The sequence below is a fragment of the Chrysochloris asiatica genome, unplaced genomic scaffold (genome assembly GCF_000296735.1).
Source record: "Chrysochloris asiatica unplaced genomic scaffold, ChrAsi1.0 scaffold00137, whole genome shotgun sequence".
NCBI classification, from domain to species: domain Eukaryota; kingdom Metazoa; phylum Chordata; class Mammalia; order Afrosoricida; family Chrysochloridae; genus Chrysochloris; species Chrysochloris asiatica.
The window spans coordinates 663,358-688,760 of NW_006408655.1; the positions used below are offsets into that span (position 1 = coordinate 663,358).

Sequence of the window (25,403 nt, forward strand, 5' to 3'; positions counted from 1 at the left end):
TAATTTCACTAAATGCTATGAGTTGGGGCTTTAGTGTCTCATCAAAACAACAACACAAAAAACAAACGCCAGCTAAGAATTCACTATTCCTAAAACAGTTCTTTGAGCCTCAGCTCTTAAGACATTCAGTAACTGTTGAAAAAATGTGAATGTGTCATTTCTTAGATTGCTGTTTCCTGGTTTTGAAACAATGCTGAATTTGCAGTCCTCCTCAAAAGCCAAAATTAAGCACTACATCCTTGATGTTGACAAGAGCATTTGGATTCCATTTGTAGAGCTTTATCTACTAAGAGAGGTGAAGGAAAGTTCTCTAGGGCAAGAGTTACTCTGGAAACACCAATATTATTTTCCTAAAAACCAATATCAATTGTTTTTAGGAAAGTAAGAGGTGCAATTGATATAAATGAGCATCTTAGTTTAAAAAGAGATGATTCCATAATATTAAAATAATGCCAATTAATACATAATTTCTCTCTCCCTTGAATCGTATTTATTCATATGATAGCCACTCATGCCACTGTGACCTCTTAAGTTTACTAGCATGTATTCTTGGGGTCCCAGGTCCTGATGTTTATTTATGAATGATTCATACCAAAGCTCAAGAATTTCAGTGATCTTTTTAGTATATAAAAACATTCTATTCTTGCAGTCATACAAGACAGGAAGCTGACAGAAATTCAAGCTGGAGTCAGAAGAGGATGTGGAACTAGGGATATCATTTCTGATATCAGATGGAGGTTGGCTAAAAGCAGAAAATGCCAGAAAGATGTTTAACTGTGCTTTATTGACATTCAAAGTCTTTTGACTGGGAGGATCATGACAAGCTATGAATAACATTGCAAAGAATGTATATTCCAGAATAATTAACTGTGCTCATGAGGAACCTGTACCTAGACAGTCATACAAACAGAACAAAAGAACACTGAATAGTTTAAAATCAGGAAAAGTGTTAGCCAGGGTTGTATCCTTTTACCATACTAACTCAATCTGTATGCTGGGTTGACACCGTGGGAACAGCAATGTATTCAAGTATATGTACTTCATATTTTAAAATTCATAAACATTAATCTTTCTGATGTAAAACAAAACAAAACACTCTATTCTTGCTGAACATTTAAAAATAGTTGCTTGAAAAGATGAGATATACTGTTCTCTTTTAAAAAATTAATCTTATTTATAATAAACAAATATTTTATCAGTCTTAATGATAGCAACTTTTAAATTTTGAAATGTTTTCACTTTCAGCTCAATACAATTCAGCATGTTTTTAATCAACTTTGTCTCTTTAACCTTTAGAACTATTCATTCTAATGACTTTCTTTAAGTTTTGTCTTATCAGGTTATATGACAACTCAGCAGGTTGGCCTAGTAAACTTTGTCAAGGCTTGATAAATTCTTGGCAACAGATATTATGTGAAAACCAAAGGGTTCAAGTGGACAAAGGCTTGAAAAATAATGTGCTCCTTTTCATGTATACGAACAATCGTGTGAACACCATTAGTAGGTCATGAAATTTGAGGGTTACTTCATAAACCTACAACCTCAGTATCTATGTGTATATAGAGATGTATGTCCATGCTCAAGCACACATACACATGTATACAAGCACATACAAGCAAACACACACACACACATACTCTATACTGCACACACACACAGCATGATAGTGAGGAGTCAGATGTCCTCTCATTCAGATGATGATTGTGTTGACTAGGCACAGCCTCGTGGATACAGAAACGATGCTAGCTCTCGTCTAACCAAACATACTGATCAGTTCAGAAAACCTTTAATAAAGAATAACTTACAAGTCTTGGATTCAGAGTACCATTCTTCACTGTGACTCTAATGGTCGCTGTGGTGATTGTGTGCCACTGAGTAGGTTCTGACTCCTGGAAACCTTGTATAAGGTTTTTGAGGCTGTAAATCTTTATGGAAGCAGAAAACCTTATATTTCTCCTGTGGAATGCCTGGTAGATTCCAACTACTGACCTTGCAATTAGCAGCCCAACTTGTAATTCACTATGCCACCAATCAAGTGACAAACCAAAACCAAACCCATGACCATTGAGTTGATGCCAACTCATAGAGACCCTATATAGAGTTTCTAAGGCTGTAAAACTTTATGGGAGCAGGCAGCCTCATTTGCCTCCTGCAGAGTCACTGGTGGGTTTGAACATTTGACCTTGCAGTTAGAAGCCCAACGTGCAACCCACAGAACCACTCGGGCTCCTTAATAGACAAGTAAGTTCCCAAATTTTAGCAGCAAACAGTGAGTCTAGAGACCAGGGTTGCTGGTGTGTTTCCTCACCTATAAAATGACGAGGCTAGATCTGGTGAACTTTCAGATTTATTTAACCACATAATCTATGATTATATGATATTTATATGTTGTATCATTGGCACATGCCATATTACCTCTAGATAGGTAAATGCAACCACAGAGTTAAGTGTTTCTCAATAGCAGTCAAACAAATCTCGTAAATTCTAGATCTGCCCAGTACTAACTGTGTATTTAAATTTGGGCAAGTCATCTTACTTCTTGGGCCCCAGATTCCATATTTATTAAATGAGATAGGGTATTAGCTTCTGAGGATGACCGTAACAAGTTATCAACAAACTGAGTGATTTAAAATAATAGCAGTGCATTCTTCCACAATGTGGAGTGTTGGCAGCATTGATTCCTTCTGGAGTCATGCTTCTCTCCTGGCATCTGGGGGTATCTGGCAATCCACAGTGCTCCCTAGTTTGTAGGCATATCACTCCAATCTGCTTCCATTTTTATACCATTTTCTTCTTGGTATCTCTGTCTGCTTTTTTCTGTCTCTTATAAGGACACTTTCATTTAGGACTCTTCCTAATCTAGTATGATCTTATCTTGACACTCAGCTAAACGACATCTGCCAAGACCCTATTTCCAAATAGAGTCACATCCTGAAGTTCTGGGTGGATAATGAATTTGGGGGCTGCTGGGTTGGCATGGTAGGATAAGCACGTGACCTCATGGTGGGTTTGAATATCAAGGTCAGTGGCTCAAACTCACCAGCCACTCCTCGGAAACCCTATACAAGGGTTATATACTCATATTCTCATATACTACGAGTCAGAACTGACTGGACAGCACTAACAACAGCATTATACTATACCCTACACCCTCTAGACAAGGAGTGCTGGTAGCATAGTGGTTACGAGTCGGGCTGCCAATCTCAAGGTCAGCAGTTCGTGGTTCCGTGGGAGAAAGATGAGGTGTTCTGCTCCCGTAAAGATTTACAACCTGGGAAACCCTGTATAGGGTCGCTATGAGTCGGAACTGACTCTATGGTACTCAAGAACAACACCCTCTAGACAGTAGTCACTGTCTGTCAACTTTGTTCTAAGGAATGAATGAGGCAGTATGTGAAAGTGCCCAGATCAGTAACTAGTTATGGTATTACTACAATTTGGTAAAAAAAAAAAAAAGATTTAGGATCCACACCCAAACAATGTAACAGAGCCCTCTCCATGTTTGTATTTTTTGTCTAAAAGTATCATGTATACAACAGGATTCCAGGAAGAGAATACTTACCATGTTATTTTTGACATCCGTTTACTGCAGGTAGTGAAGACAGGCATATTCATACGACCACTTTGCAACAAATAACAACTGTGACTGAACAAGCAAGGCAAAGAGAAGAAAACCATGTGACTCCCCAGGCAGCCAGGAGAACCAACATGTCCGGATTGGGGGAAAGCGCAACTCAGAGCCTGTCTCCTGTGTTAGTAGAACTTGAGGAACCATCCTTCCACTCGGGGATTCTGAGGATAATGTCCCAACAGGATGTTCGAGCGGAGATCTTCCTGTGGAGTTTTCTCTTGTGGTCGGACACTATTGAAATGGTGCGTGTGGCTGGCCACTCTGCTGTGTACAAGTCTGGTTGGCTATACCCAGTCTACATATTTAGCTTTATTTCTTTACTTAGAATTATATTCACACCCAGAAACCCTCTTTTGAATTCCCTGGGCATTTTGCTTCAGGATTTACCCTTTATTTTTGTTAGGCTTAGTTTAATCATTGTCCTGGGGACTATCACACCAGTACTGGGTCTTTGTAAAAATGTGTTAGTCACTTTCTCTTATGTTTACTTTAATTATTTAACCAAATTCAGAGTTTTTTCTACCTTTGAAACGTCTCCATTCTAAGAAGAAAATGTAATAGAATTAGACCTCTTTATGTGTACATGTGAGCAATTTTGTAATTTTTTCTGGGGTATATGTTTTGCACTATATAAAGAAATTAAGAGTAGATTATAAAGAGAATAAACTATTTTTTAATAACTGTGGCATACTGATTTTATGTATAAAAATGGTGCTAAATTAAAATTATACCCTTACAAGTTGGCTTTGCTGGGTCTTTAGAAAATGTTTACTAGTTAATTTTAGTTAGTTATGTAGATGATGTTTTTTCCTAAAAACAGTATTTCAGTAAAGATTTTAAAAATTAGAACATTAATCCACAAATGAGGTGTTTATTATTTGTATAAAGACCAATAAGTGAATGCATTCACTAAAAATGGATTTTTATCAAATGCACCTGAAGTTATTAAATAAATTTTAGATGATATTTTATATACATATTTTAAATTGTGATTTTTTTGGTCTCCTTCAAACATGGAGAAAAAAAAAATCTTCTTTATTCCATGGGTACATTTGACTTTTATTTAATGGATTAAAGCAATTCAGTTGAATAGATACGTAAGTCAGTCTAAGGCTTCACTGTTTGGCCAGTACTATAATACTAGCCTGAATATAGTTTAGCATAATGAAGTCAAAGTACATCAATACTACTCAGATAAAGTTTTATAATAGAAAGTCATATATTGAAGTTGTGGACTGTAAAGTAAAAGAACATTTCATTTGTGGAATTTGAAACCATAATAAAAATAGTCATGTATTTAAAACTGGAAGTTCAACTGACAAGTGAAATAGCATATGCATCTGTGTTTTATGTGATAATATATCATGGATAGCATGATGCTATAAAATAATTAGATACATAACTATGTAATTTACCTCAACTGTGTTAGGATACTCTCATATACTTATCAGTTGCTAGAAAGGTTTGTGAGAGGCTTATGTGTACAGAGTAATGGTTTATATAGCCAATCCCTTCAGTGATTTGTGGTAACACATAGGGTAAGAATGGATGGTGGCCCATCCCTGCCACCCTCAAAACCTACTGCTGTGGAGTCGATTCTGACTCAGAGACCGTATAGGAACAGAGTAGAACTACCCGATATGGTTTCCAAGGCTGTAATCTTTATAGAAACAGACTAACACATCTTTTTCCAAGGAAGCAGTTGGTGCTAACATTTCTGTTAACAGATGAGTGCTTAACCACTGCATCACCAGGCTTCCTAGTCCCTGGCATAATCACGTCCATAAAATTACCCAGCCTAACTTTTACTTGTGCTTTAAGAGAAGGTCTACCCACAGTTAGAAGCTTGACTTCCAGCTTTATGATTTGAGGCTCCCTTGACCACTCTTGGCCTCAATTTCCATTATCTAAAAGATGAGCATTGGTTGACTGGTTTATATGCTGTGGAGTTAGTTCCAACTCAAACAGATCCTGTATAGGATTTCCTAGGCTGTAAATTTTTACGGGAGCAGAAAGCAGAGTAGTGGTAATGATAATAATAATAATGTAGTTTCCAGAAAGTCTTCTTTAACTGACGGCAATCCCAGGTGTCTCATAGTACAGTGGTGCTGCGTGAGCTTTCCAATGGCTGTTTTATCTCCTGGCCTCTCTTCCAAGACTCCCCTGGGTAAACTTAAACCTGCAGCCTTTTCTTTAGTAGGAGCACTAGTGTTCTGTAGGATAATCACTGGACAAGGCTGGTGGTTCGAGCCCACCAGCTACCCCAAAGGACAAAGATGAGGTTTTCTGCTCATTTTAGCCTCAGAAGCCCTATCTAGGGTCACCATGAGTCAGACTTGTCTTGATGGCAGTAGGTTTTGTTTTGATTTGTTGTTTAGTAGCTGAGTACATTAAATGTTTTTTATCACCCAGGTATTTGTAATACCTACTTTAATAGGCTTGAGAGGATTCAATGAGTTAGCAATGTTCTTAGCACATTGTATGGTAAACGATAATAACTTGGTAAATGCTAAGTATTTAAACTGTCCTAAATTCCAGAGAAATATGCAGCTAAATGCATTGCTTTAATTCTCCTGGCTCATTCTTTTTTGTGTCCCTGCTCACTTCTTGAGAATAATAATTTTAACCACATATTTTCAAATAATGATACTTAAAAATCTCAAGGTCGCCTCATTATTATTTTCATTACATAATGCTATGTTCAAAAGTGAATACTTTGTAGAATAGACAGATTAAAAGTGATATGAGAATTAATAAATCAAACATTTGAAGGTCCTGCTTATGAATTCTCATATAATCCAAATTACTTTACCAAGATATTCACTTTCTGTTTACTTTTCTGAATTTCCCATTAAAATGTTGTTGCTAAGTGTCATCAAGTCAGAGCCAACTCATATCAGCCCTGTATAAGGTTTCCAAGGAGTGGATGATAGGTTTAAACTGCAAAACTTGTGGCTAGAAGTCCGGTGCTTATCCTATAGCACCACATGGTAATTTTTTATTAAGAAAAATCTTTTATGAAGTGTAATATTTTGTAATATTTCTAAACATGAAAAGATTTAACTTAAGTTTACATTTATCTTTATATTGAAACTTTTAGAGCGGACTGTGCTCAGATAAACCGAGTAGTAGTCATTATTTGAGTTTAGAATGTATTTTGTACTTAAATATCTGAATATGAATGTACCTGGTATTTTGCAAAGTTGCAACTCTTCATTTATGCAATAAATGAAGGCATGTCCAAAAAATTACATATGGGAGGAAAATTATTGAGTTTCTAATTTAATATTTTATTTTAAGAGTATATATAAAAACCAAACCCACTGCCATTGAGAAACTTTTGACTCATAGTAACCCTCTGTAGGGTTTCTGAGGCTATAAATCTTCAAGGGAGCAGACAGCATTATCTTTCTCCCATGGAGTGGCTGGTGGGTTTGAATTGCCACTCTGTGGTTAGCAGTTCAAGTTTATGGTATTTAATATTATTGCAGCAACATATATAGATGTGACTCTGATAGTTCTGTACTGTGTGATTGAAAGCTATATTATTAAGTTTATGTTGCAGTTTTCACAGCTTCTGATGGTTGTTGGTTGTTGTTTGTTTGTTTCAGTTGGTTTCTACTCAGGGCAACAGAATGAATTGTTGCTGGGTCTTCTTTAATCCATTGTTGTGGCTACTGTGTCAACCCGTCCCCTAGAGGATCACTGACCCGCTACCAAACCTGATGTCATTTTCTACTGATTGGTCTTTCTTGATGATGTTCTGAAAGTGACAAGGCAGATGGTTGTTGGTAGTAGGACTCAACTGTTTCTGTCTTATTAAAGATTTTACTTTTCTGTTACATGAAATTATACACGACAATAGTGGCGGTATATTTAGTAGACAAAGGAGTCCTGATATTGTAGTGGGTACTCTGGGCCACAAACTGTAAGGTCAGCAATTCGAATCCACCATGGGAGAAAGATGAGGCATTCTGCTTCTGTAAAGATTTACAGTCTTGGAAATCCTATACAGGGTCAGAAAGAGTTCTTCTTTGTCATATTGCTTTCATTTTTAAATTGTTATTAGACTGCATTATTATATCTTCTCTTTTCTTTTTTCCTTCTACTGGCTGACTAGAAATCATCTTGATTCCACTTGAGCAAATTTCCCATTCAAATTTACATTTACTTAAACACAGAAATAAACAATAAAACCAACTTCTGAATTGGTCACTTTTTTTTTATCAGCAAAATAACAATTTTTTTTTTTTTTTTACTCAGTCAATTTTCTGAATCATATTACCAACGAATTTACTAAATGAATTTTCTTGGAACTATTTCATACCAAAGCAGACAGCAAGTTCATCTCTTACAGAACTGAGTGAGTGAGGTGGGCAGTGTTTAGGAAACAGACAGTCTAGGAGGAAGCATGATAGTTTAGTAATTCAGTCTTGGCAAAAATTTAAAAAAATAAGGAGGGGTTCTGTGATTTCATAAAAATGCTCCTGAAATTTGAAGGGTGTGTGTGTGTGTAAGTGTTGTCAAGTCAGTTCTAACTTACAGTGATCCTGTAAAGGGTTTCCAAGGAGCAGCTATGGGTTTGAACCATCAATTGTGTTGTTAGCCATTCAGTGGCTAGTTATAGTGCCACACCAGGACTCCAAACTTGGAGGGAGGATCTGTTAAAAACAACCACCATCATCAAGAGCTAACCAAAAACAAGAACCAAAACTTAGTTGTTGTTGTTGTTGTTAAGTGCCTTCGAGTCGGAGCTGACCCATAGCGACCCTGTACAGGGTTTCCGAGGGTGTAAATCCTTACGGGAGTAGAAAGCCTCATCTTTCTCCCGCAGAGCGGCTGGTAGTTTCGAACCACTGACCTTAAGGTTCGCAGCCCGATTCGTAACCACTACGCTACCAGAGATCCTTAAAGTGGGTAGCACGACTTAGATTTTTTTCTTTTGTCTTGGTTACTTGTCCTAACCTAATAATGGGGTCATGGGGCCAATTCTTTTGAGGGGCAATTGACTTCACTTCTATCAAAGCCAGGGTCTGAACCATTGATTGTGACTGGCAGTATCACACATCTGTGAAATAAAACAACCCTGACTGTGAAGTAGAGATCATTCAATGACATCTGATTTGCTTCTGAATTTCATATAAATCCAAATTAGCACTTTGAAAAGTAGGTTTACATTAAATTTTGTAAATTTAATAATGTGATAAATGTCAACATGATTAATCTATATTAAAACACTTATTTAAAAAATTTAAATGAGGCATTCTGGGTTTTTAAGTGTAAAAAAAGTCCAGAATGACACATTAAAATTTTTTTTCATGCTAAATCAGCAAAGCAATGTTTTAGAAAGAAGTATTTTTGTTTAATTAGTTCTGTTTTGTAACCAACTCTTTTGCGGGGAGGTGGGATCTGTCAAGCAATGGCTTAGTGCAAAAGAAACATTTGTCCTGTGTTCTGTAACTTCACATTTTTTCCTCCTATAAGATTATTGTTACATTTATGATGTTGAGGTAGGAGGCACCTTGAGGCCTAGGTCACACACAAAGGAAACTAACAGCTTCTTCTGCTTTTGTAAAAAGCCACTTATCTAGGAACTGCCATTGAGAGAGTAACATGGTGGTTTCACCACTCAGTCCTATGTAATCCTATATAAAGCTAGTAGGAAAGCTGTTTTGGGGAGCTCGGATTCCTTGGGATGTTAGTCCACCGATGCTCCACTAGCCCTAAAGCCTCTTCCTCTAATATCACTGGTGTTCCCGTGATTTCTTTCTGTCGTTCGGGCCTCGTCTTCCTGCAACATTTCTGGTGCATTGGGAAGCGAGACCACCCGTAGGGAGCAACAGGGTTCAGTTCACCTGGTGTTTGCCACCAACCATCCAGAGACCCATGGGGGGAACCCTGATCAGCCCAGATGACGCCACCCACTGAGCACGCCAAGGACGGTAAGTGTTCACCTCCCTGTGTGGGAATCTTGGTGGGATGTGAGGAGGACCCCCTCAGAGGTTCCAGAGGAGTCAAACACTGAGAGGAACAGGCTTCAGGAAACATCTAAGTCACAGTAGGACTTGCCTGGGGAATAAAAGGGACCTGTCCCCGGAGGGACAGAAGGGGAGGCTGATCACCTCCCGGCACCTCTGGAGTACCATTTATGAGAATTCAAGCAAGGAAACGGGATTGCCTGGGACAGAAAATTGGGTGGATTCTTGTGTGAGAGTGCTTGGAGACTGACTGAAACAAAGAGAGGAGGGTCCCGACTCCCTCTCACAAGGCTGAAGGGAGTGAGGAGCTCTAAACCCCAGTTTCAGGGTGACCTCATATGGCTTATGGCAGCATTTAGCATAGCTGAATGATAGTCAGGATCACTGACCTGTCAACGCTAAGAGAGGCTTGAAATATCTCAGTGAGGAGACCCGCTGATAATGAATGAATTGCTTGTTCGAACTTTTCCTTGCCCTTGTTTCCTCCTGCTCCCTTCTTCTTTGTGGCATGCCTGTCATTTGTCTGAGGGAGGACAACTGGAAACAAACAGGGGGAAATCCACCCCACTAGGGACATTGTTGTTGAACTTTAAAAAGGGATTCTCATGGGATTATGGAGTGACTATGTCCCCAAGTACTTTGTGTGAACTGGAGTGGCCCACCTTTGGAGTAGGATGGCCCCTAGAGGGCTGTCTAGACAAGGTTATAGTGCAGAGTGTGGTTTGTTGTTACCAGAGATCTAGGGCACCTGCACCAATTCCCATACTGGATACCTGACTTCAGTTAATCCTACAGCCGCCTTCCTGGCGTAAAGGCCAGGAATCAAAGGTTTTAATAGCTAAGGCAGGAAATATATCAGTGAAGCGCTCTGCCGGGCCCAACAACTTTCAGCCACCTACAATACTCCCATCTGAGTCAGAAGGCTTGGAGCCCCCATCCAGTGCTCAAATAAGGAAACTGACTCCTTGGGAGCAACCACCATCTTCCAACTCCACCACTCAACCCATGGCAGCTTGTAGCACCCCACCCGCACCTCTAGAACCCCCAGTGCTCAGTCCATACATCCCCAACCTTCCCCAGGCTATTCAGATACCACCGAGAGAGGTCGGAGGTCCAGAAACAATTGACCTGGAGGGCTGAGTCACTGAGGGCCACTGAATTCTAGTATACTAACCATTCACCACAACTGACCTACTCAACTGGAAGCACCATCCACCCTCCTGTACAGAGAAGCCTCAAGCATTCATTGATTTAATGCAGTCCATCTTCCAGACCCATAATCCTACATGGGCCGAAGGCCGTCCACTTCTCCTCACTCTATTTAGTCCAGAGGAGAGATGCCGAGTACTTCAGGCTACCACCAAGTGGTTGGAAGAAAATGCCCCTGAGTATACTGTGGACCCCAGAGACTATGCTAAAAACACCCTATGTAAGGAGGATCCACAATGAGATTCAAGTAACAGGGACAAAATGAGACAACTAAGAGAATGCAGGGATGCCATTCTCCTAGGGCTTTGACAGGGGGCTGGTCAAAGTCTGCTAACATAAGCAAAGTGGCTGAGGTTATACAGAAACTGGTAAGAGTCCTGGGGATTTCTACAAGAGATTGTGTGAGGTGTATCAAATCTATACTTCCTTTGCCCAGGAGAGCCAAGAAAATCAAAGAATGGTAAATATGGCCTTTGTGAGCCAGAGTGTAGGAGACATTAAATGAAAACTCCAGAAGCTAGAGGGTTTTGTTGGCATGAATTCTTCTCAACTCCTAGAAGTGGCCAACAAAATTTTCGTTAATTGGGAAATAGAGGGTAAGAAAAGGCATGGAAGACCTCATTGCAGTGGCCTAATCTCAGGCCAAACCACAGAGTGGAGGTCCCCTGCCCAACCTACTGGGAGGCAGGGGGAGGAGAAGAGTGAGACCAAACTGTCCTCCTTAGGACATGACCAGTGCATGTCAGGAAACAGGCCACTGGAAAAATGAGTGTCCCCTCAAATGACAGAATATGGCAGCCCCACAGAAATCGGGGCCCAAGAGAGATGCCACACTGTTCAACGTAGCAGGAGACTCAATCTTCAAGGACTGAGGCCGACTGGGCTCAAGGACCTCCACTGAGCCCATGGTCTGAGTAAATGTAGGGGGACAAGAAGTAAATTTTCTTGTAGACACTGGTACTGAACATTCCGTTGTCACCAGTCTTGAGGCTCCCCTCTCTTCCTGGAAGATGAACATAATCAGGGCAACAGAAGCTCTGACTCAACAATCTTTCTGTTTGTCCCAAAAATGCTCCATTGGAGGTCATGAGGTAACACACTAATTTCTGTATGTTCCTCACTGCCTGATTTCACTAGTGGGACGAGACCTACTAGGGAAGTTACAGGCTACCTCATTTTCCAGTGAGGGTCAACTGGATTTATTCTTGCTTCGACCAAGGATGATCCTGACCCTGACCATCCCTCATGAGGAAGAGTGGAGGCTCTTCTCAAGGAAGCCCGGGAAGATTTTAAATCCAGAACTCTTCCAGAGATGGCCAGGAGTCTGGGCCAAAGACAACCTGCTGGATTGGCAATTAACCAGGCCCTGGTGAGGACTGAGTTAAAACCTGGGGTCCAGCCAGTGAGTCAGAAACAGTATCACATTCCCTGAGAAGCAATAGAGGGAATCCAAACCCACCTTCAGAGACTCAAAGAACATGACATTATTGTCACTTGCCAGTCACCCTGAAATACCCCTCTTCTCCCTGTGAAGAAGCCTAGGACTCAGGACTATTGGCTAGTACAAGACTTGAGGGCAATAAACCAAGCTACAGTAACCTTGTACCCAATAGTGCCCGACCCGAACAACCTCCTAAACCTATTGCCTGCACAAGCCTCTTGGTTCACTCGCCTCGACCTAAAAGAATCATTCTTTTGCATCAGACTGGCACCCAAGAGGTATGAACTGTTGGCCTTCCCGTGGGAAGACCCCCAAACAGGGGCCAAGACTCAGAACTCCTGCACATGGCTTACAGACCTGAGAGTTTGGGCAGGGTAGAGCACATGAATCAAACACTAAAAACAGGGATTAATTAGTAAATTATGCCAGGAAGCAGGGCTAAATTGGCTCCAAGCTTTGCCATTGGTCTTGTTCAGGGTCAGATGTACAACCTCTAAAGGGACTGGATTGTTTCCTTATGAAATTATGTATAATAGACCCCCACCCATTCTCTGCCATCTGCCGGGAACCCCCAAAGAGCTGGGGGAAACTAAGTTACACTGGCAACTAGAGGCTCTAGGAAAAGTAAGTAAGACAATTTCTGCATGGGTAATTGACGGATCCCTGGTTAGTCTGTTTGCACCTGCTCATCCTTTTTCTCCAGGTGACCAAGTTTGGGTTAAGGGCTGGAATTTAACTCCTCTCCACCGTCATTCTGACCACACCGATGGCAGCAAAGGTAGATGGGATCCCCGCTTGGATTCATCACAGCAGACTAAAGAGAGCCTCGCAGCAGTGGACAGTGGAGTTCCCAAAGCCTGTGGGGAGGATGGTTCTCCGCCTTTGGGGGATTCAAAACCCTCATAGGAGGAGTTCCAGTCTTGTTTGTGTTTGCATAATTATCCCACGCCTCCTCCCATTAGTAGCCAGAGCTATACCTTCCAGCACTGAGACAATCGTCAGTCAAAAGACAGCATCCCAGATGCTGTATATGAAACATCAACTCTTGCACGAGCAGGCTGACGGTAAGACTCCAAATAATTATGTTATGGAGTCTCAAAGGGGGGAATGAGGGAGGAGGCCCCTGCCCTTAAGACCTTGAGGCCTAGGTCACACACAAAGGAAACTAACAGCTTCTTCTGCTTTTGTAAGAAGCCTCTTGTCTAGGAACTGCCGATGAGAAAGTAACATGGTGGTCTCCCCACTCAGCCCTATGTAATCCTATATAAAGCTAGTATGAAAGCTGTTTCGGGGAGTTTGGATTCTCTGGGACGTTAGTCCACCGATGCTCCACCGGCAATAAAGCCTCTTCCTCAATAGCACTGGTTGTTCCGGTGATTTCTTTCTGCCATTCGGGCCTTGTCTTCCTGCAACAATGTTAAAATAGATAAACAGCAACCAAGTCAGTAAAAGAACTATAGTATGTTTCTTTTTAGGAAACAAAATTGATAATTTTGTCATAAATATGGTGATTCTTGGTGATTTCCCCTTGAAGATAAAATGTTTACATAAAAATTCAAAAGACATGTTTCAGGCAACTGCTTTTTCATTTGCTAAAATATCCCACACTTTAGTTGTCAGTTGGCTATATGGTTATTAGTGTCAATTTCAAACTATTCTTAATTTAGTTTTTACCTAAAAATGACATAATAGATGTTTCAAGGGTTATTACTATGTTTGAGAAAAATCTGTTAACAATTTTGATTATCTCTTTCTTTAAAGAAAGGATTTCACGTGTCATGAAATTAATACACAGCTTCTGCTCAAGCAATTAAATGATCTTATTCTAGCAAGAAAACCCTTCTAAACTTGAAAACGATTGCTGTGGTTTGGGACGGGTAGTGAGGCTTTCATCTAGATAGTTCCCCTTCCCAGTCCAAGTGAGATCTCTCTTAGGTTTAACGTCCCCTTCCTTTTTCCTCTAACAAGAGTGTGAACTATTTTGTTTCTAAGCTTTCCAAGAAAAAAAGATAAACTAAGGTATGAATGTAAATGATCAGTGTCAATCATTAAACAAATGTTTTCTCCTTCCATAAACTGCTATTCCAGTGCCTGTCATATCTGTTGCTGGAGAGTAAGTTATTTGACTGAGGGACCCTTGAATTAGCTGCTTCCCAAGGGGACCCTCAGTTTTCTGCTCAGGGAATCACCTCCAGCCAGATTTCCACCTAGTTCCACTCAGCAAGGCAGCAGCCAGGTCCAAGGTGGTTTTACTTCTTGACATCCCTACAAGTTATCTCCTCCCTCTTCCCTTCTCACCATCACCCTATCCTCCCACCCCGTCCTTACCCTTCTCCCACACGTGTCCTCTTCTCTCCTTCCTCTGTTTCTGCTCTTCTCCAAAGTTAGCTTACAAAGCAAAGTTGTAACTTTGAATTCCTGTTTTGCCAAACATCCCCATGTGACAGGATATCTCCTTATTGGAGGTTTCCCTAAATACAGGAGCCCTTTAAAAGTGAGAGCTGCCTCCACACTTCTTTTCAGCAGGGTGACTCTCAGAAGGGACCTGGTGGAGGGGGTCATCTGGCTCCCTGGTTGTTTTCTTTCTTTTTTACTCCTGCCTCTCCATCAATGGAAGAAAAGGATAAACTCTTGGCCTTGCGGGTGCCACTGCTCCTGATATTCCTCTCTCTTGTTCAGGTGGCTGTTCAGATGCTGGGTAAGTCTACTCTGAGGTAGAGGCCTTCTAACTGGTGCCTGGAGCCTATGGCAAATCTTCCTCTTCTGGATCAGATGTAATGATTCCTTTCAATACTTGTGGTGAGGAGGAAACCAAAACTCCGTGAACCATAAACTCTGAGGCAAAGCTGCTGTGTACGCCTGGCCACCAGGCCCAGAAGCCCCAGAGCTCTGTGGAGGAGGGTTGCTGCTGGGCAGGGCAGAGGTACTGAGGTTCTTAGTCCCACAAACCTCCATGGTCCTCCTGGCTTCTTATTCCTCTTGTTGTCCTTTTCATCTTTTCATTTCTGGGAAGATTTTCTGCTTTGTGATTTGCTTATTCTCTGGGTTTCAATTCACAATGTTTCTTTCTACCTAACTTTCTTTCTACCCAACGTAACTCTTCTGAGTGTTTTTGGCCAAACAAAAAGGGCAGATTGGGTGTCTCTCCCTCTTTCTAGATCTATGGACAGGAAGGACCACTGCATGCTTACCAACAAAGAAGTCTATGTGATATTCACAACTAGTGTTTTTTTCTGTGAGCCATTTTAATCGTTCATCATTTTTATTGCTAACAAGTTCATCCTTAACTGCATTCCCATTCATTCAAACTGAAGCATAAATAGTTATTAACTCTTGTCTTTTTCTGGAGACTGATTAAACTCAGTAGGGGCAGATTCAGAGATTTTCATATTTCATCTAATATCAGTTTTTAAAGTTTTTTGATGTTCTCGATACAGTCCTGGTTTGGCACTGTGAGTTAATGCGCTGGCCGCTGATTCAAGCTCACTTGTCTCTCCTTGGAAATCCTATACAGGGTCGCTATGGGTCTCAACAGCTCTTAACAATAATAGCATACAGTTGAATTAAATTGATTTTAGTAGGAGAGAGCATCTTAGTTGAGAGCCAGGAGTAATTTCATGCAATACAATGGATACTTTTTGTTTGTTTGCAAATTGTGACCTTGGAGATTTGTGGAGTAAGGAAGAATGGGAAGAGGCTTGCCTTGTTCTCGTTCCTAGAATCCCATTATTAGAAGATATTTAAGGGGAAGAGCTAGTAAACTCATTCATTCATTGATTCCTTATTGAAAGGGACTTCAAAAAGTTCATGAGATTAAAAAATAATGAAACTTTTCACCAACTGTATGAAACCCTCTGGTATATTTATTAAACAGCTAGTATGTGATTGATATTTTCCTGGGCATTTTAGATACATTAATCAACAAAACACATGAAGGATTTTTGCCCTGAGGGATGTCAGACATAGGTTCAAATCCCGCATGTAAGTGAAAATAAATTACTTTAACAGTGTGACTTTGAACTAGTAATTGGCCTGTCTGAAAGGCTTATTGAAAGGTTTTTATGATGACTGAAAAGTGTGTGTAAAAGACTTGGAGTGAAATAGCTTCAGTGTTTTTCCCAAGATCTAGTATCTGTGGTTGCGCTTGTTGTTGTTAAGTGCCATCTAATCGATTCTGACTCTTAGTGACCCTGAATAAGATTTCTGAGGAGCAGCTGGTGAATTTGAGCTGCTTGTAATGTGAAGAAATCATTGTTAGTGCTGTGGAGTCAGTTCCCACTCATAGCAACTCTGTATAGGGTTTCCAAGGAGTGGCTGGTGCATTTGAATCACTGGGCCTTGTTATTAGCAGTTCAGGACTTATCCTACAGAAATGCGCCAGAACTTCAATCTTTAGATCTAGTTGACACCTATTTATTAAATGACTATTTTCTGCAAAACCTCAATCCCCTTTCTCTTCTCTCTTCTTTAATTAGTTTAGTCTGGAAAGAGTCTCCTCCGAGCTGAATGAGTCAACATTATGTACTCTATGCACGTGCTCTGTACTATGGATTAGAATGGGCTGAATGCTTAGGTGACACTATCATCATGTCATTAAGATTATTAAAGTAATGACTGCAATAAAAGTGCTCTATTTTTCGAAGGTGTTTCATCTTGTATTAGTAACTAATGAGACTTTCCTACTGTCAAAAATTTTGGATGCCTTAGAATGTTATTTAAATAGAAAGGTATCCTTCCTTCTGTGGTAGTAACAGTGTATCAGTGTCCAAGTCTGCAAACGTTTAAGGTTGCCCACTGCCTACCCTCTAAGTGGAATTGATTTCAAATTTTAGTCCACCTTGTCTCTTATCTTTGCAACTCTGTCTCCTACTACAGCAGGAGAAAGACCTGGTGGTCTGCTCCCATAGAAATTACAGCCTAGAAAACCCTATTGTATCACATAGCGTCATGATGAATTGAAATCTACTTACAACAGCAACCATTCCTCCATGAGAATCCGTCACTCTTGTAAAACTGCTGTTGTTCTGTTTATATTTCACACACTCTTGAGTCCAAATTTGCTGCTTCCATTCTTTCTGCCTAGAATGTTGTTAAGTGCTGTTGAGTAAGTTCCAACTCATAGCAACCCTCTGTATAGGTTTCCAAGGAGCAGCTGGTCCGTTTGAACTGTCAACCTTGTGGTTCAAATCGACCTGTAGTCCCATGCTTTATCCTCCCGCGCCACACAATGTTGTTGTTGTTATGTGCCATCAAGTAAGTTCTGTCGCATAGCAACCCTGTTTAGAGTTTACAAGGTTGAACCATCAACCTTGTGGTTAGCAGTCGAATGCTGATCCTACGTTGCCATACCAGCGCTATACAATTGTTGTTGTTGTTGTTAAGTGCTGTTAAGTCGGTTCCAACTCATAGCAACTCTGTACAGAGTTTCCAACAAGCAGCTGGTGGGTTTGAACAGCTGACTTTGTGGTTCGCAGTCCAATGCTGTTCCTATAGCACCTGAATTTCTACATATGAAAATGTTTCCCACTTGGTGCGTGATTCAGATATCTTTGAGGGAGGCAAAATGTGTCTTCTGCCTCAGCTACTGCACCGTTGCTCTTGGAGATCAACTTTTTCAGTCTCATCCATAGCCACTCCCAGGGATGTCCCAGGAACTGTGGGTCAGGATGCTGTTGCTGAGAAAGTACATCTTCTTCCCTGAGAAGGCTTATCTGCAGCAGCCTGCAGCTTTTCCTTTAACCCTCAAGACACAAAGGGCCTGATTAGACTTTTTTTTTTTCTTGAACAGTAGTCCCCTCTCTCTGCATCTGCCCTTCTATGTGTCTCATTTGCAGCTCTACTTTTCTGTATTTTTAATTTCTTATTTTTTCCTTTAGACATCTGACTTGTTTTAGATACCAGAATTAGCATATATTTCTAAAGTTATTTAGTGAAACCAAGATTTTGTCATCTTTCTTTTTAGATTGCTTTTAGCTTTGTCTCTTTTTTTCTCCAAACTACATCTGATTTTTCTGTTATTCGAAGGTGGAGATCTATGTATGCACATTACAGCAGCTAGAGTTAAGAAGACCATTGCGTGACTGCATGGCATTTTGGTGCTTTCTGAGGGTTTTGTAACTAACCTAATAGTAGAAAGAGTCATTATTAATTAAGCTGTGAACTTTAAAGAGTCAAACGTGCTGAACCACCAGCTAAAGAAACAAAATAAAGCAAACAACATAGTCTTAAAAATCAACTAGAGATCACAGGGATCCTTCACTTCTCCCATTGTGTTACCTGCGCTCTGAATGGAATATTGAGTGGCTAGGAGGAGACCTGGGCCACGTGTTTCTATTATGTTTTAATGCCAGCATTTTTATTTGTTTATAGGAAGGAAAGTTAAAAAAAAAAAAGAAAATTAAAATGAAGTATATAATCAATTGCTGAATATTGTGGAATCAAAAATTTTAAAATATTAAAACATGCTTTAAAAGAGTACTCTCACCAATGCTATTACATAATTTTTGTTGGGTGACGTTGAATCAATTCCAACTTATAGTGACCATGTATGACAGATTGGAACTGCCCGTAGAGTTCTGTTGACTGTAATCCATATAGAAGGCAGGTCTTTCTCCTGCAGAACCACTGTGGGTCTTCAAACTACCAACCTTTTGATTAGCAGTTGAGTGCTTAACCATTGCACCATGAGGGCCCCTTTTTGGATAATCAGTCTTCAGTTATTTTTAACCTGAGATATTGGGTTGAAATTTATTGCTTCCTCCCAAAATACATTTTGACCCTTGACATTAACCAAAACCAAACTGTCTTAGTTCTCTAGTACTGCTAAACAGAAATATCACAAGTGGATGGCTTTAAGAAACAGGAATTTATTTTCTCAGAGTTTAGGAGGTTAGAAGTTCAATTTCAGGGTGCCAGCTCTAGGGGAAGACTCTCTTTCCAGCTCTGGGCAAAGGCTCTTGTCTCCTTTTAATGTCTGTGAACCTTGATGTTCCTTGGAGACCTACATTTGTCTTGGTGTCAGTCTTCCCCTAGAAGGTTCTTAGCACAGGAATCCTGGGTCCAAAGGTCGGACGACACTCCTGCCTTTTCTTTCTTGATAGTAATAAGGTCCCTGTTTTCTGCTCTCTTCTCTTTCCTTTTATCTCTTGTAAGATAAAAGATGATGCAGATGATCACACCCCAGGGACGCTCCCCTCACATTGGATCAGGACTGTGACCTCATTGTAACTGATTGGCTGATCACATCAGATCACTGCATGGTGGCTGATTAGATCGTTACATACTTTCCAGATTGCATCATTACATGACTGTCAAACCACTGAGAACAGCCCATCCAGGTTGATGACTTTCCCAGGAATTGGGAAACACTCCAATTCATGACACAAACCAATTGTCATTGAGTGGACTTAGATGCATGGCTACCCCATTTGTGTCTAAATAGACCAGGTTCCATAATGTGTTCAGAGGCTGATTTTTTCTAGAAGTGCATCTTTTGAACTCTCTTTCAAGGCACCTGTAGGTGGACTCCACCCACCAGTGCTTCTGTTAGCAGCCAAGAATATTAACCATCCAGGGACTCCTGGTCATTGGCGTTGCTGCCTTTGGATCAACCATAGCAAAGTGCATGCTCAGTGTGGGCACAGAGCTGGTCTCTCAGGTTTGTCAAATAGTTGTTGAAAAATACTTAGTAAATTGGCAAAAGAAAGTTAAGATGGATGCCCTATTTTATAAATAAATTTCTGATACATAGATATTAAAAATGGAAAGAAAACGCATATGTTCCATCTCATAAACACAGTTGCAGACAAATATATACTGTCCTCACTTATTCAGCTTTGCAATAGTTTTTTTGCAATAGTGTAATTGCTTTTGTTGTGTGCTGTCGAATTGGTCCCACCCATAATGACCCTGTGTAGGGTTTTTAAGAGTGGCTGGTGGGTTTGAATTGTCAACCTACCAGTCAAGTGCTTGTCCTACAGTGCCACAACAGGGCATTCTAGCATAATTAGTTGACAAAAGATGAGATATTTAAAAATGTATGAAAGTGTTGTCGTTGCTAGTGGCAAGAATGCCACTGCCTTTTGCTCAAGCTTTTGGAATGCACTTTCAGAGGAAGGAGTGTGAAGTTTATTTAGATCAGGACTATTTCATACAGACCATCATGAAAGCAAAACTACCTGTTGATGCTTTGGGGAGAAGTATACTGTATAAACGTATCATCAACACATGATAATTTTACATTTTCTTGTATTGTCTGCCAAAGGCAATATCAACTGTTGCTGCTTACTAATGTGTTAGAAGTCAAAAGGGAAATAAAGGAAACACGAATAGATCAATGTGTATTGAAATAGAAGCTATTCATTTCCAAGCACTCTTTTCATAAAAATAAACACTTAAAGATTGCTCTTCAGTAAAAGTAAGCTTTTTTTTTTTTACAAGAACAATATATATTAAATCAATCCTTAGTCATGAATCAATTAGTAAATAAAATAATTTATCTTGTTTACTACCCACTAAGATTCAGATTTAGTAAAAACTCTCAGTTCAGTTAATACCTGTTGAGATCCTATTATTCTTCAAGAAGAGAGAGTGCATGATGGTTCCATATGTGTCAGAATAGAATTGGTGCACCATAGGATTGTCACTGAATGTGACTTTTTGGAAGTAGATTGCCAGGTCTTACTTCTGAGGCACCTCTGGGTGGTTTCAGAATTCAGAACTCTAACCTTTTTGTTGCAATCCCTTGTGAATGAGAAAAATAAAGACTTTTCTCATGGAGTTACATTCCATTAAGGGTAGACCGACAACATATAAGAAAATAAAGAAGAAAGCATATATTTTAAGATGGTTATGGATATACTATATAAATAATAAGAATAGTTAGGATGGTTAATTCTCCAAGGAGCTGACACTTGAGCTGAGACCTGAATAGGCATCCTGAGAAGAGGAAACTCAAAGTATGAAGTTGCTAAAGTGCATGAACTTGGAGTGGTTGAGGAACTGAAAGGCCAAGAGATTGGAGGGTAGTGGGAAGAACAAGAGTGCAAGAGCCCTGTCTGTTGAGGTATGATTTGGATGTCAGGTATTTTGTTCAATGGTACACTCTTGAAGGATATGAAGTCGAGAAAAGCATTCTTTACTTTACATGTCTAAAAGATCTGTTGACCCTCTTTCTGAAGAATGGGTTGTAGTAGTCCAGGAGACTAGTTGGGAGGCAATTGAAGTCAATGTGTTTTGACCTAGGATGGTTGCAATAGACATGAAGAGAGATGGATGGATTATGGTGCATTTTTGAGTAGAATCAATAGATACTGCTGTTTCCCAGAAGGGCTATTATCCTAGAAAGGAAGCCATGGTAGCAGAGTAGTTAAGCACTCCGTTTCTAACTGAAAAGTTGGCCATTCAAACCCACTACTCTTGCATGGGACAAAGATTAGGCAGTATATTTTCAAAAGAGTACAGTCCTGGAAACCCTGTGGGCATTTCTATTCTTTTATACAGTGGGATCTCACCAGCAAAAACAACAAATTAACAACAACAATAATATTAAAATGGCTGAAATTTGAAGTAGAAAACGTATGTGTTATTAATTATGAGATGTTACTGGCAAAGCTATCTGAAAAGTGGAGGTTAGGTCTAGATAGGAAAATAATCATTGGAATAGAAAAAATTACTTTGAATATAAAGGCCAGTATAGTTGAATTTCCAGACATATGAGGGGGTTCAAAATGTTCATGGAAAAATTCCACTAACTTTTTTTTCTGTTAAGCTCACTAAATTCATTATTTTATTATTTTAAGATGATACTATGTTTTTCTCCTCTGTGACTTTCTAATTTAATTATATTATTAGATTTTTTTCATATTATTAGATTTTTTTCATATTAAACCATCCTTGCATGGCATGTAATACATGGCATGTATTATTTTTGGAATATTATTGGGGTATGATTTGGATGTCAGATGTTTTGTTCTGTGTGCAATGGTACACTCTTGAAGAACATTAAATAATATTTCAGCACATTTAATAACATCATTAAATAAACATTAACTAATATTTTAGCACATTTAATAACATCATTACTTTCATGCATGCAGAATGATATATAGTATTTTATTTAGGATTTCTGCATTGAAATTCATACAAAAAATTGGTCTATTTCTTTATCATATTTTGGTAATTTACATAATATCATAAGGATTCAGAAACTTAAATCACATTATTCTTTGTATTATCCATTGTCTTTTTAATTCATTTATTCCACAAATATTTTGTGCAATGTATCCTATACATTTTGTGTACTATGTGTAAATATTCAAATTATTTAATGTTCATTACCTTTTACACTAGGAGGTTTACATTTACATTTGTGTGTGGTAAATTATCAGAAAACTGTATTTTAAAAGCTGTTTTTATGTTCCTATTTCCTGTGTTTATTATGAGCCATGCATCATATTAAATTTTTTTTTTTTACCTTTTTTGTGAATAAAGCAAAGGTTTACAGAGGCCATCAGTTTTACATTAATCAAATAATACACTGTGCTTCATCTCAATGACTGTAGTGCTTTCCCTGTGGTTCCTATTCACATTCCACCCACCTTTCCATCCCTTCTTAACTTTGTTCTTAGGTACTTGTTGCCCTTTTGATTTTGAATGATTCACTATTCCTTTATTCATAGTAAGAGTACCTTACTAGAGTTCTTGTTTCCCCTATATACCTATGTACTGGTTGAGTGAAAGTTGAGCCGCAAGAGTGGGTTCCCTTCCAGACCTGAAGGGTAGTCAAAAGCCATAGTCTCAGGTTTAGTCTCTTTCTGAATAGTAAATCCATTCTTTTTCATTTTATATAATTTTGAGGTTTCCCCACATATTCTGCTGCTCTATCCAGAACCTTCTAACATGATCCCTTCCAGAGCAGTTGATGGTAGTAGCTGGGCACCATCTAATTCTTGTAATCTCAGAGTCATGCAGATTCATGTTCACATGTTCCATTAGTCTGTTGGACTCATTGATTCCAAGCCTCTTCAATTCTCATCACTCTTCTTTCTTCTGCACATGGAGAGACCAATAGTTGCACCCTAGTTTGCTGCTCATGAGCTTTTAATATCCCAGACATTACTTACCAAAATAGGATGTAGAATATTGTCTTTGTGGGTTGTGTTATGCCAATTGACCATGGTGTCCCCTAAGACTATGGTTCTGAGCGCCCAGGCCCAGCTACTCATGCAAGCATTTTTGAATTATCTTCTGCAAAATTTTAATTGCATGAGATGTTAATGATATTGTTGGATGATTTTCATATTCTGTTTGGTTATCTGTTTTGGAATGGACACAATTATGGATATCTTCAAATCAATTGGCCAGGTAGCTATCTTCCAAAGTGCTTGGCATAGATGAGTGAGAGTCTCCAGTGCAGCATCAATCTGTTGAAACATTTCGCATTGTATTCCATCAATTCTTGGAGCCTTGTTTTTTGCTAATGTCTTCACATGAACTCTCTTCAATACCATCAGTTCTTGATCATATGCTACCTCTTGAAATGGCTCAATATTGACTAATTGTTTTTGTTATAGTGACTCTGTGTATTGCTTCCATCTTCTTTTGTTGCTTTATGCATCATTCATTATTTTGCCCATAGAATTCTTTGATATTTCAACCTGAGGCTTGAATTTTCTTTAGTTCTTTCAGCTTGAGAATTTCTAAGCATGATCTTCCCTTTTGGTTTTTTTATTCCAGGTCTTCTAAAATTTCATTGTAATACTTGATTGTCTTTTTGAGATGCTCTTTGAAATTTTCTACTCTGCTTTTTTACCTCCTCATTTCTTTTATTTACTCCAGCAGCTCTACACTGAAGAGCAAGTTTCAGAGCTTCTTCTGACACCCTTTTGGTCTTTTATTTCTTTCCTATCTTTTAAATGACTTGTTTTCTTCATGTATGATGTTCTTGATATCATCTAACAACTCTTCTAGGTTTTGGTCATTAGTGTCTAATGCATCAAATCTGCTCTTGAGATATTCTCTAAATTGAAGTGTGATGTATTAAAGGTCATATTGTGTCTTCTGGATTTATTTTAATTTTCTTCAGCTTCAACTTGAACTTGCTTATTATGAACTATTGATGGGCTATATTGGCCACAGACCTTGTTTTAGTTGATGATATAGAGCTTTTCCACCACTTCTTCCCAAAGATATAGTCAATTTGATTCCTGTGTATACTATTTGGTGAGGTCCAGGTGTAAAGCCACCTTTTATGTTATTGAAAAAAGGTATTTACAATGAATGTGTAGTAGGTCTTGCAAAATTCTATCATGCAATTTCAAGCATTATCTCTATCACCAAGACCATATGTTCCAATTACTGATTCTTCCTCTTTGTTTTGAACTAACCTTTGCATTCTAATAACCAGTAATTATTAATGCATCTTGATTGCATATTTGTTCAAATACAGACTGCCTTTAGTGGTTAGTGCATAAATCTGAATAATATTGGTAGTCTTTGGTAGATTTTCTAGAGAAGTAAAACCATGGAAATATATATACAGAAGTTTATATCAAGGAAATGGCTCACAATCATACAGGTGGAGAGTTCCAAGTCCAGATCCAACTGGAAAGAGAGTCTCTACTGCTTGTCCATTATACTGGAAGCAGGGCACACCCCAAAGGAAACACCCTTCCAATTGATTGACTGCTCATAGCTAATCATCGTAGAGTTAAGTTTGCCTGCTCATAGCCAATCATCATAGACTTAACTGTCAACCACCATACCCTGGTAATCCTGGCCCAGTCAAGTTGACATAGAAGTTTAACTATCACAGTGGTTTTAACTGTTCTTCCTTGTTGTTAAATGCCATTGAGTCAGTTCTGACTCTGTATAGGGTTTCTGAGGAACAGTTGGTAGATTTGAACTGCCAATCTTGTGGTTCAAACTGACCTTGTGGTCAATGCTTATCCTACAGTGACACACCATGTTCTTGTAGGCGTATGGCTATTATCCTATCACAGACAGCATTATACTTCAAGATAGATCTTGAAATGCTCTTTTTTTTTTTTTAATTTTAATTTTAGGTTTTATTGTGCATTGAGTGAAAGTTTGTTGTTGTTGTTATGTGCCGTGGAGTCAGTTCCGACTCATAGCCACTCTTTCC

General features: G+C 39.2%; 2 protein-coding genes across 2 annotated transcripts in view; both read left to right on the forward strand.

Moving 5' to 3' along the window:
* TMEM236 (transmembrane protein 236) overlaps nucleotides 1-4,176 on the forward strand; it is a 68,841-nt gene extending 64,665 nt beyond the window's left edge. Inside the window, exon 4 of the mRNA XM_006869878.1 lies at nucleotides 3,593-4,176. Within this exon, the coding sequence (XP_006869940.1) occupies nucleotides 3,593-4,176 (584 nt within the window). The remainder of the gene's footprint in view (nucleotides 1-3,592) is intronic.
* A 5,366-nt stretch (nucleotides 4,177-9,542) lies between these two features.
* MRC1 (mannose receptor, C type 1) overlaps nucleotides 9,543-25,403 on the forward strand; it is a 135,260-nt gene continuing 119,399 nt past the window's right edge. Inside the window, exons 1-3 of the mRNA XM_006869905.1 lie at nucleotides 9,543-9,573; nucleotides 12,963-13,118; nucleotides 13,222-13,323. Of these exons, the coding sequence (XP_006869967.1) occupies nucleotides 9,543-9,573; nucleotides 12,963-13,118; nucleotides 13,222-13,323 (289 nt within the window). The remainder of the gene's footprint in view (nucleotides 9,574-12,962; nucleotides 13,119-13,221; nucleotides 13,324-25,403) is intronic.